The 12,940-nt window shown below is 37.8% G+C and overlaps 1 protein-coding gene across 8 annotated transcripts in view; it reads left to right on the top strand.

The window, feature by feature from the left end:
- The window catches only part of GREB1L (GREB1 like retinoic acid receptor coactivator), a 248,282-nt gene that overhangs the window by 184,549 nt on the left and 50,793 nt on the right, over positions 1–12,940 (top strand). For all 8 annotated transcript variants that reach the window (XM_054694146.1, XM_054694142.1, XM_054694144.1 and 5 more), the window contains 6 exons: positions 543–680; positions 2,627–2,812; positions 6,729–7,055; positions 8,081–8,209; positions 8,720–8,854; positions 11,082–11,279. In XM_054694146.1, the coding sequence (XP_054550121.1) occupies positions 543–680; positions 2,627–2,812; positions 6,729–7,055; positions 8,081–8,209; positions 8,720–8,854; positions 11,082–11,279 (1,113 nt within the window). The remainder of the gene's footprint in view (positions 1–542; positions 681–2,626; positions 2,813–6,728; positions 7,056–8,080; positions 8,210–8,719; positions 8,855–11,081; positions 11,280–12,940) is intronic.

Here is a 12,940-nt window from a genome sequence, read left to right as displayed (position 1 = left end):
AACACTGACAAATGTAGGCATAACAATTCTATGATATGGATAGTGTTCTTTAAACCTTTTTTTGTTTACATAAATAGTTTAAATATTACATAGAGATGTTATGTACACAATGAATTATGCCAATATGTTACCATGATTGCCTCTAAGTAGTACAATGATGAGTATTTCCTTCTTCATACTTTGCTGCACTTTTCAAATTTTCTATAATGATAGTTATATTCCTCCCTTGATAATCGAGGGAGGAAAGATAAGTTACAAAACAGAATCCAAAAGATGGCGTGTGGAAAACATTTACAAGGAAAAGTACTAAGATGTTAAATAAGTAGGTATCTTCAGATAGTGTAATTGTGGTTCATCTTTTTGTTTTTCTCATTTCTAAGTTTATATAATAAATGTAATTGATTTATTAATAAAGCAAAAAAACTATTAGATGTCCACAGCATCTATATTAAAAATATTAAGTATTATATTAAAGTTGTTTTAATTTGAAGCTAAATGTAGCTTTCATGTTTAATCCTTCTTGTCAACAACTTTTTTTCCAGAATCCCTTTTATCTGCCCCAGTTCCACAGACGCCATTAACTGGAATTTTACAACCTCGACCCATTCCTGCAGGGGAAACTGTAATTGTTCCTGAAAACTTGCTGAGTAACTCAGGAGTTAGACCAGTAATTTTGATAGGTAAGGCAAAGGAATTCCAAGTTGCCTGTATCCACCGGAGTCTAAATGTTTCTCCATTTCACTGTTTGTTTATTCATGTATTCATTGACACATATTTGATTCTTTTTTTTAAGATTTATTTATTTATTTATTTATTTATTTATTTATTTATTTATTTATTTATACAAGCACTGGGTACAGTCAGAAGCGCGGGAGGCTGAGAGAATCCACCAGAGCCAGAGGGGAGAGCAGAACAGGCAGACTGACGAAATACACTGCTGAGGGGAGCAGTGGGAGGCAGGAGAGGTCTGTGCACCATGTGGGACCCTTGCCGGCGGCCGGGGATTGAACCGGCACTGCAGAGGCTGTGGACAGCTTCACAACCCAGTGCTCAACAGCTGCGCCACTGGGGAGGCCCCATATTTGATTCTTTTAGCTTTTATTAGTCAACTCCGTCATTCTATCTTAAATATGTAAACTAGAAGTTGCAAATAAAGCAGTCTCTTGCCCACAAGGAGCACTGTTTAGTGAGGGAGCTGTCACATAAATAAAAATGACAGCACTCTGTGTAATTGAGCTGGTGAGATTCACAACCAAGAATTGCAAGAGCCCAGGGGAGAAGAAACTTAATTTTCCCAGATAGGTTCACCCTTGTGGAATCACAAGGGGGTCTAAGAAGACTTCTCGGAAGTGATCTTGCAGCTGGGTCCTCAAGGTTGCAAGAGTAGACAGCTAACGAAGGGGACATTCTGGTCTAAGGGAGGCACAAACACAGGAAAAAGAAACAAGCTAAGTTATCTAACATCTGAACTCAGGAGAACCAAGACGCCCCACAGTTAGAGATATGAAACATGGAGACGTATCTGTGAATCGGTATTTTTAAGGAGTTTGAGTCTTTCCAATCTATGTAAAGGTAAAGGTGCAGAAATTTAGGGACCCCTAGAGTCCCTTAATTTAGTGCCTTTCATACTCACATCAAGAGTTCTCTCATTTGGGAGCTTGCCTAGACCAGGAAGACTTATCTGCTTTACCTTCTAGATGAAACAGTTGGGGTGTTTAACCCCATTATATCTTTATGGTATATCTATGTGAGGCATTATCTGCTTCTTGAGGTTGACTTGAGTCTACTGACACGGATGGTTTTGCTCCAAGTCCTGTCCTTTATCAGTTACTCAGCAAGTCTTGTCGTTTATCAGGCTGCCCTATCTACTGCTCCTGAACCTGTAGCTACTTGGGGAATCCCAGTTGTTTAAATTCCATATAGTCAGGAGGTTTATATTGAGCATTTGGTTGCATGAATAGTATAACTAAGCATTGGAAAGATACGTAGAGCATGGGGGGCACTTTGGTGTCTGTCTTTTAGAAAGACTCAGAGAGAGAGAGACTGTCCTCTTCACCATATAACTAAAGCAAGGTTGATTTTCAACATATTTTTGTCCTGTCTACTTCTAAGATAATTTGAGGCCATTTACTAACATTTAGAAAAATAACATAAAGATAGCTAAGACAGCAAAAGAAGTAGGACTCTCCAAGTACTTTTCTGGTGGATGTTATTATTGATCAATGAGTTTGACATAAAAATGTTTTAAGAAAATATCAGTGAAACATATTGACATAGTTTTCGGATTTCATATTGAAAAGAAACAATGAGAAATTTTATCAAAAATATTTTATCATTACAAATTTTATCATTTCATCAGTCCTCTATGGCAGAAATATATTATGTCCCTCCTGTGAGAAACAGATAATATAAGTAATTTTTCTTTCTATTTATCTGATTTAATATAGGACTAGATTCAGAATATGCAAGTGAATCACTAAGATTAATATATTTGAATGATTTGTTTGGTAGACATCTCAGAGGGCAGGGAACTTTGTTAAGCATCTTTGATCCTAGTTAAGCCAACATACCTGGTTGAATCGCAGCAAGAAATGTTGACCTTTATTGACCCGCTTCTCTTGAGCAGGCTATGGCACTTTACCGTACTTCTATGGAAATGTTGGTGACATTGTTGTCAGTCCTCTGCTGGTGAACTGCTACAAGATTCCACAGTTGGAAAACAAAGATTTGGAACAATTAGGGTTGACTGGCAGCCAACTCCTGAGTGTGGAAAGCATGATTCTTCTGACAATACAGTATCTTGTGCGACTGGGTGAGCTATTTTCAATAATTATTTGATGGTGACAATTTTTATTCTTTTTTTTGAAACCTACTTTTTCTTTTTTCTCACTTTATCACACTTAATCACCAATTTAGCTCTTTCTCATGTCTAACATTGTTTTCCTTCAATCCCAATCTCTATGACTTTTCTCTCTTCCTTATTTCTTTTCTGCTCATTTCCATTTACTTTCTACCACCTGCCTTTCCTCTCTCCACCCCTGCCCTCAATTTCTTTCTGCTGTAGCCGCCTTTGCACCTCTCCTTGCATGTCTGGGTCCTAAAAGAGATAAATAGCTCCACCTAGTGTTAACTCTCATGATGGACCTAAGGTCTTCCAAATAGCTGATATAGGCAGAACCTCAAAGTCTGGTCAACTCACCTTTCTGAGAGAGCAACTGCCACCTGGAATGTAAATATAACCATTGCCTTAGACAATTATTTTCTAGTTTTTCAATTAGCCTTTTTATCTTGTGTATTCACAGTCCCGCCCCCATTTTTTTCCTTTCTCTTGATACAGCCCTTTGATGTAGTCCCATCATCCTTTCCTTCATTTGAGGTAGTTACTGTGGACCTCCCTGGAAGATTCTCTAGGCTATAGGGTTACTGGGATACATAGGTCATGAACCCTTCACTTCCTCCAGTTGATACATGCCCCACACACAGCCCCATAGTAGGTATATGCAGGTGCCCAGACAATGTGGCTTAGCAGCATTTACATTGCAATGTCCTTTATTTTGCAAACCACTCTAGGCTATCTAATATGCAGGCTAATTATACACTCACTCCAGGACTTCAAACCATTGATTTACTTAGGAAAATGTTTAAGATGTAAATCTACACGTAAGTATTTTTATCGACACTCATGAAATTTTTTAATATTTGAAAATACTTTGACGTTAAATAAAAGACATTGGACTAAACAGTGTTTAGAGAAAAAATGCACGTGCACACACACACACACACAAGCTTCGACCGGCCAGCACCACCCCCCCACCCCCACTATAACTCTTGTTGTCCTGAGAGCCCAAGGCATGCTTTGACATGGGATCTGCTTTGACATGGGCTTCTGACATTTGCAAGGCTTCAGGTATCTTATGAATCACTTTCATGATAAACTTAGAACTTGCTAATCATGAGTATTAATAAGTAATAAAATGATAAAAATCACCTGGGTCTGCAGCTCATTTGATGTCATCATTTCAATTGCTTTCTACTGACTTAACTGTGTTCCAGAATCTAAAACTTCTAAGTGCATCCAGAATCAGTAGCTCAAGTTCATATAGGGCAATGCTATTATATCATATAAAACCAATATAGAATTTTTAAATCTTATTAATAATTTAAAAACCAAAGTCTGAATTAAGTGGATGAAGTAAATGGTCAAAACGGAATGTCTCACTTAAGTTACTAAAAGTTCTTCTCTAAAAAAAAATAGAAAAAATATATGTTCATTAGTACAAGAGTCTTCTTTGTCCTGAACGATTACTTCTCTCCAGAGTTTTACTTGCAGTCAATTAATTTTGTCTCTCAGTGTGCAAAATAAAGGTTTTTTTTTTAATCTAAATTTTGTATGTTGTGACATCTCTGTTCCTCAATAATTGTGACTCTTCTGGAGTCCTTGACTTTTTTTTTCCCTTCAGAAGCTTAAGGAGGCATCAAGAATATTTTCATATATAGAAATTTAGAAAAATAAATCCAAACTTCTAGAAAGACAGACCTAATACTATAATGGCTCAGTTACTTAGAGGTAATAGAGAAGAAGAAAATCAAGACTCTTCAGAAAGAAAAGGCCTTTCTACTATAGTCATTAAAAAAAAAAAAAAACTCTGCTATTTTACAATCTGAAAATCTTTTCAAGCAGATAATGAAATCAGCAAATCCAGATTCTTGGAAGGGTTTGAGTCAGTTGGAACCTTGTCTTTTGCTGTTAAGGTGGCTGTCTGAAAAGTCATCAGATCTGGGTTACGGGAGATCAGCACTGGAAGGGAAAAAAATTACTATTATCGAGTTTGTGAAAAGTAGAGAAAAGGCTTCTGCAATTTACCTGTAAAGGTTCAGGATGAGAAGTAATGGGAGGTGATTGGAAGAAGGCATTTTACTTTAAGAAGTCTCTTACCTCATTTAAACTTAAAATATTATTCTCCACTTCTTATGTCCCAATAGTGATTCAGTTAAATCTTTATAAGTTGAATTTTGAGACAACAGAGAATGCTGTGAATGTGTTTAATCATTTTCTTTTCCCAGAATGCCTTTATTTTTGTAATTAACCATGCTGCTTAATAGAACATGTTATTCAGTCATGGTTTATAGTGGATCTTATGGACACAACTATCAGCCTGGCCTCTGAGTCTTGGGTCCACTGTGAAGGAAATTAGAGACACACACTTTCGAGCTATCGTATGTTCTAATGAAAGAAAGCTTTAAATAGATGACTATCTTCCCACAGTCTGGTATAGTCAGCACAAATCTATTCACTTTCAGCTCATTACTGGCTGTATATTTAGTGACCACTAAGGGTGGTGCTAATTTGATAAACATTGAAGGAAGATCAGAAGCCCTGGTGGTTCCTAGGTAACAAGAAAGCATCCACTTCACCCTAGCAAGTGATTGGGGAGCATATAGGAAACACATACACGTAAGCATTATAATTTTCTTGCCCTCTTTCCACGTATAGAAGAAAAAGATATCAGTGGGTATTTTACTCTCCTACTCCTGCTGGTCTCCAATATATCCAGGAAAACACTGTTTTCTCCAATTGAATAGTTTGTTTTTTAAGTATGTATTTTATTTAATTTTTCTTATCCTTACATACATCCCTAAATCTTCATTTTTCTTACTTTCCCATAGAATATGGGCAGGGATGTGACAGGAAAGATTTCTAACTCAAGCAAGGTGCTTCCTTCCCATACAGAAGTCTAGTTCTTTACCGTGTTCTTTTGCAAGATGCTTTTAGTCTTGGGTTTTTGAGGCTATCGCTTAATCTCCAGTTGCAAATACTGAGGGGTCTGCAATCTGTTTATGAGAACCTGAATTTCAAATTTCAGGTCTACCTAATAAAAGAAATGACCCTGAATAGTAGTAGTAAATGTTGTCTTAATGGTTTCAATCTAAACAAAATGTAGGAACTCATTTGTGTCACTTGAATGTCGAACAATGACTTTCTTATTTTGTTCAAAAGTCTGGTTGAGTCTGTAAAAGAGAAACAAAATCCCCCTAAGTCCAGGGCCACAGGTCACCCGTAGAAGGTTAATCATAACCACAGCTGGGGAAGAGAGCCAAATGCTATACTTAACAACTGAGAGCACAGGGAAATAACTAGATAATGAGAGCATCCTCTATCTGGGGGAAAGTGTAAGACTGCCTAAATATAATTTGGGAATTAAAAATAATTGAAATTAGTTTTCCTGTCCATCGTGTTCTCAAAAATAGAGAGGCAGCACACTAAATGTTTTCCAAATTCCTATGAATAAAATGAGAAATGAGTGAAACCTATTGATTATAGACCAGCAGGTTAACTTCTCGCTTCATTAGTCGGGTAACCATTTCTATGATGCTAGTTGAATATGTCAAGAAATATGCCATAGGCAATGACCATCTTCCAGGCATACATAGAATTGATTATATCTGTGAGTACATTCTCTTTTAAAGACATCGTGCTAGAATAAAGGAGAAAAGAAACCTATATTTACAATATATATATTGAGAGAAAAGAAATTTCACAATGGAAAATATTAGTAAGGGCTCCATGCTTGGGGCCATTATGGGGAAAAGGAGCATACTTTCCAGTTGGAGTACGGAGGACGCAGGAGGGCTGCACACTGGGTGTGTGTGTGTGTGTGTGTGTGTGTGTGTTTTCTTTCTAGATGTGATTTTTTTAAAAATCCTAGCTCTAATTCTCTTCAACTTAGGTCCTGATCAGATACCTCTCAGGGAAGAATTTGAGCAAATTATGCTGAAAGCTATGCAGGAATTTACTCTGCGAGAGAGAGCCCTGCAGATGGGTGCTCAGTGTGCACCTGTGTCACCAGGACAGCTCCCTTGGCTTGCTCGGTTAATTGCCAGTGTATCTCAAGACTTGGTTCATGTGATTGTGACCCAAAACTCTTTGGCAGAGGGCATTTCAGAGACTTTGAGGACTCTCAGTGAAATGAGACACTACCAAAGGCTACCAGATTATGTTGTGGCAATTTGTGCATCAAAAATCAGAGGAAATGAATTTTGTGTGGTAGTATTAGGTAAGTAATGTATTTTTTAACCCAATCATTCAATCTACTGTACATTTGGAAATATATTTATTGGGTGTCTCAGACACCTATGCAATTAATCTCTGGCTGTTAATTGCTCCAACTTAGGTTCTTACTTTTAATTTTAACTTTTCCCTTTCCCTTCAGATCAGGTGTTTGTAGCCCTTAGTTTGGCTGGTGTTCCTGTCAGCTGGTTGTGAGGGCATTATTTCAAAGCACACCCTAGTAACAGATACCCTTGTCTCACATAACTTCTGTCCTTAAAAGGTTCTGGAAATGTTACCACTCCAGCATGTGATAAAGCCATTGCCACAGGTGCCTAAGCCAGTTAATCAGGTGCCAGCAACTTAGATCATGCATTCTTCTCCTTGTCAGAGAGGATATTTAATGTTATAATGTTGACTCTAAAGAAAAGTTTCAGAAAATCAATGTATTATAAAATATACTTTTGTTTCTTCTGCTAATTTTCTGTCAGGCACCACTCTAGGTAGCCATTTGGACTAAATTTTGTTTTTTCTTCTCTACTGAATAATTCTCACTTCTTCCTACCATAGAGACCACACCCTCTCTGTTGGGCAAAACCTGCTTTCCCTTCTATCTCTCTATAATACATATTTCTTTCAGAGAGCTTCATCAAAAATTGAATACATTGACTTTTTAAATTTTCATTTGTAAAAACTTCTTGACAAGGGGAGTTCATATTTTAAGACAGATATTCATAATAACCTTGCAAACAATTTTTAAAGGTTTTATATTCCTTCCTATACTTTGAACACACACGGTATGTTTTCAGTTACAAATATTAGGTGTGCCATTTTTTTCTCCTTGATCATCTAACATTGCATTAAAAACATTTATGTTTATAGTTGTCATTTTAAAGACCGTGCAGTTGTCCATCTTTTGATGTGCTATACTTTCTTAACCTAATCCCTGTAGTGACATACTTCAGTTGTTTCCAGTTTGTGCTTTTATAAAGCATGTCCTGGCATATCGTCTCCTCTCCCTCTGTTCCTCAGGTCAGCAGCAGTCCAGAGCTCTGGCAGAGAGCATGCTCACCACAAGTGAGTTTTTGAAAGAAATTAGTTATGAGCTCATCACGGGAAAGGTCAGTTTCCTGGCATCGCATTTCAAAACCACATCATTAGGTGAGTAGGAGTCAGCAACAGTGCCAGCCCTTAGCTGCATGAGTTTTTAAATTTAAACCTTAGCCTGTCATGGAGATGAGTATATACTTAAGGTTTCCAGCTGATCGTCCCTTACTTGGAATGACTTCTTCTAAGTATTCTGTTGCTGTCTAGAGGAAGGTACACATACTAGTGTTGGAGGCCTCAGCTCAGCCATTACATTGTTCTGTGACCTTGGGTGACACTCTGTCCCCTAGGTTTCAGTTTTCCAATATGTCAGATGGCGATATAGTGCTGCCATCCTGCCTGCTTTGAGTATTGTGGAGGTCAAGAGAAATACAGCCTGTGCAAGTGTATGAACTGTAAGGAGGATACAAACGAGGTTAGCTCTGGCTATAGTGTAAACTCAGACATGAAAAGCTGGCTCACCAACAAACCTGGATGAGAACCCAGCTGAACTGCCCAACTTGGAGCCTAATACAAACATCTCATTCCTTGTAATCTTCTTACCTCTGCCTTATTTTGTGATAGGCGATGATCTGGACAAGCTGCTAGAAAAAATGCAACAAAGAAGAGGAGACAGTGTGATTACTCCTTTCAATGGAGATCTTAATGAATGTGTATCACCTCAGGAGGCGGCTGCAATGATTCCTACACAAAACCTGGGTAATATAACCTTAGACCAAAAGGAGAAAATCATCCCTTAGAACAAACTTTATTAAATCAATGTCCTTCTGATGGTTTTGAGGACTCTTCTTCAAGTCACAAGCTCTGATGGACTTTTTCTCATTATCTACATGATAAAACAAAGTCAAATTTAAAATGGCTTGCCATGTGGCTTGGATCAAAGGCCTTGTTCTTAGTAAATGTCTCCAAAAATTTAAATCAAAGTCAAAGACATAATATTAAACAGTTTTTCCTATTTTTTTTCTCAAAAATTTCTGGAGTCCTTGGTAAAATTCCCTTTAGCTCCACCAGGTATGCCCAGAAAGCTGTCGGTACTCACTGGGGGTTTCAAAGAACTACTTGAAAATGTCTAGACTACAGTCTGTTCGGGAGCTGGGACTCCACTCCTGATGTGTAAAATACACATAACCTCAGCAATACTGAGGACTGCCTGGCAGCTGGAGCAGCAGTACCAGTGCCTAATCTGCCCTACAAAAACCTTCACAGATGCAGAGGGGTACTCATGAGGCCAGGGGTGAAGATGCCCATTATTAGAGTGGATCCCATTGGGTTCAAATTATTTCCCCTGTCTTCTGATTGATAGGGACACATAGGACAGGACAGAAAAAAAGAACAGGAGAACACATAGATACAAAACAGATCTGTACAAGCTGCTGCTGACAGCTTTTTGGCCTCCACTTGATAGGAACGCATCATTTATATTTTAAGATTGTCAGCGCAATTAAAGTAGCATGACTTGGTATCAGTTCAGTCATAAAAACAAATACAAATACAGGAAATAAAATTTTTTCACTTCTGGACCATATCTGTTAGTAAAGTCATCACCAAGATGATCTAAATGTGCTTATGCAGTTTTTGAATTATTAACACATTGGAATTTTAAAATTCTGAGAATACTTATAGATTTTTTGATTCCTTGTTTGTTTGTTTTTAAGCATCACTTAAAGATATTTTTAGAATTCCCCAAACTTCAAAATTTGCTAAGTAAGTTAAATTCTAAGAAGTTTCCCATCATATAAATATTTGTACCCACTCATCTAACCTGTGAATTGATAGAAATAACAGCCTAATTATTGGAAGACAGATTTATTTTTGGTTATTAATCTTTGTGGTAAAAACTGCACGGGCTACTATTAAAAGTTGCAGCTTTGGGCTTTTCTAATGGTTTCTCTCAGCCAGTAGGAGACCCACCTGTATAAATCTCCACACACTGTCAGGGTTCTGTGGTGGTGGGGCACTGTGATTACTGTCTTGCCTTGGCTGCATTGCAGTTTGATTTTAGAAAACCTTCATTAGCACAGGTTAATTGGCTCTTCAATTGTGCCAGTCAAACTTCCACATGTGTTCCTGATAAAAAGCAACACTTTACAGAAGTCTTGGCTGTTGCCTGCTCAGGTGTTTAAGCTGACTAAGCCTCTCTTTCATTGTGTGTGTGTATGCACGTACACAAGGATAAGAGAGATTGATTGCTTACTTATAACTTGTGATGAAAAGCTACTGGCATGTTTGGAGCATCTGGGCAATGTTCTTCTAATACGTCACCTGTTGAGTGGCCAGCTGGCCCTGTCATGAGTTAGGTCTCTTCAGATAGTACTGGCGTCAGCACTGGACTTGACCACAACCACCTAGACCTGCCAGGTCACAAGAACTGGCAGTCAAGTGGGAAGAAAGGTGAAGGTAGTGTCTCTGTGACCTATGAATGTTATGCAGCCATGGGGAGAAGAATTTCAAACTATGTTGCAACTGATTTGCTAGAGAGGAACTGTTTACTGTAGCACATCAAGAAACGCTCAAAGGAACTCAGCATTGCCTCCTTCCCTGAACAGGGCTCAGGTACCTGACCTGTGCTGATGTTCCTAAATAAAACTGGAAAATCTTTCTTTCCCTTTCCAGAGATGAGTCTTGTCTTCTTCTGCAGGAGTGGAGTCTGTCTCTCCCTTAGTGGGGGAAGGGTGCTGAGTTAGTAATTTATGAGACAATTATTTTTAAAATGGTACACTGTAAAATTACCACATCCACTCCTGAGCACATTCTTTCAAATAACTTTTTAAAAAACTATTAAAATTTAATCCAGAGTGTGACTAGAAAATGAAATTCTTGGTGACAGAACATTACTTTGCCCTGTGGATATTATGTCTCCATGTGGATTCTTAGTGGCCATTATAGAAGTGAATTAATATTGTTCTTATGACTTTTTTTATCTTAGATTTAGATAATGAAACCTTCCAAATTTATCAACCGCAGCTAACAGTTGCCAGAAAACTCTTATCCCAGGTGTGTGCTATCGCAGATAGTGGTAGCCAGAGCCTGGATCTTGGCCACTTCAGCAAAGTAGACTTCATCATCATTGTCCCAAGATCAGAGGTTCTGGTCCAGCAAACTCTTCAAAGAATTCGACAATCAGGTATGAATGACCTTCAAAGATCTACCTAGATCCCACCTTAGATTCCCTCTGCCACCTTCTTTTTCTTAATCCAAATTTTATAGGACAGTTCCATCCTTTTTTACATTTAAAAAAACCATAATATCACTTTAATAATTACTTCAAATTTATCTGCAAGTTTTCCCACAGTTTTCTCACCTTTTACCTCCTAATCAAAGATAAATTTACATGTATGTCTGTCTGATACTGTTATGTATCAGTGATGTCATCAGTAGACTAGAAACTGGTCACTCATTTATGAACAGAGATTATCTCAAGGTAAGGATAGCCCTGCATGGGATATGGGATCTATGCCCCATGAACTCCTATGGCTGGGAGAAGTCACATTCTCCTAGAGGCTTGCTGACATTTAGCACACTACCAATATATTTTTTATCCTAGAAACCAAAACACTATCCCCATGGCAACAACGAGAAGCCTCATTTAAAAAATACAAAGTTAGAATTTCTTCATTAAGAGAATATTTATAAAGGGACAAAAAATTTCCAGAAAATGTAGAAAGATATGAAGTAAAAATTCTAGAAGTCTGTGGTAAATATATCCCTTTAAACATATAATTTGCTTATAATTACAAAAGCAATTTGATAATTGGAACAGTTGGAAAATGCTTGCCTTTGTAAACTAGATTTGAAAAATAAATTATAAATGTAGTTCTGATTACCTCAGCTGTGGGGAAAACAGGGTGGGGGGAGGGAGGAAGAGAGGAAAGAGAATTTTGACTGGAAGATGAGTGGTTTTGCCATAATAAAAATGTTTACTTTCAATATTTTTGAAAACAGATAGGAAACAGAAACACTCAAAATAGCTTCATAAGTGGTTTTTATGTTCCATACATACCATATGGTGTTCCTTAAATACTACATCACCTGGAGATCTTGTTAAAATGCAGATTCCCCTTTAGTGGAACTAGGCAAAGTCCAGATCCTGCATTTCTAATAAGCCACAGGGGATGCCCATGCTGTTGGTCAAGGACCACATTTTGAGCAACACGGCTCCAAGAGAAATCTTTCTTTGTTAGTTCCATGGCCATATGAGCTGACAATTGATTTTTCCCTCTTTAACATGCCTTAGTGACTGACTGACATGTGTAAAGTCTTTCCATGTCTTCTGGAGACCCAATTGCCTGGTTAACAGTGCAGTCTTCTTTTTAGCCTTTTAGATACTTAATGACAAGTTACAAAATGAGCTGTTGGAAATATTGATTTATAGGTGATTGATCAAACATCAAATGCCTTCTTTCACAGTTCTCCTAGAAACCAGAGTGAGTTTTTGGATCCCTCAGCTACTGGCTATTTCTGCTCTCCTCAGTTAAAGCAAATAGAATGACTTTAGCGGTACCAAGCAAGCACTAATAGATTTTTTTCTTATGGATTTTCCATATGGAGGGAGCACCTTCTCTTATAGGTATTTTATGTGCACCAGTCGACATTTGTGGCCTTTCTGAGTCTGTGATCTGATATCCCAAATCATGCTTGAGCAAACGCATCACAGCAGCTGTTTCAAGCAGTGAAGTCATCCATGGTCAGTGGCTCTCTGCAAAGCTTTTTCCTGAAATAACCTCTTGGTGACCTGTACTTTCACCTTGCTTAACAAATGCAAGACTCTAAATAAAACCTTGCACT

Source organism: Talpa occidentalis, unplaced genomic scaffold (assembly GCF_014898055.3).
Source record: "Talpa occidentalis isolate TD23 unplaced genomic scaffold, MPIMG_talOcc4v2.1 talOcc4.13, whole genome shotgun sequence".
Lineage (NCBI taxonomy): Eukaryota > Metazoa > Chordata > Mammalia > Eulipotyphla > Talpidae > Talpa > Talpa occidentalis.
Note: the sequence above shows the minus strand (reverse complement) of the source record. Positions and strands in the feature narration are given on the sequence as shown.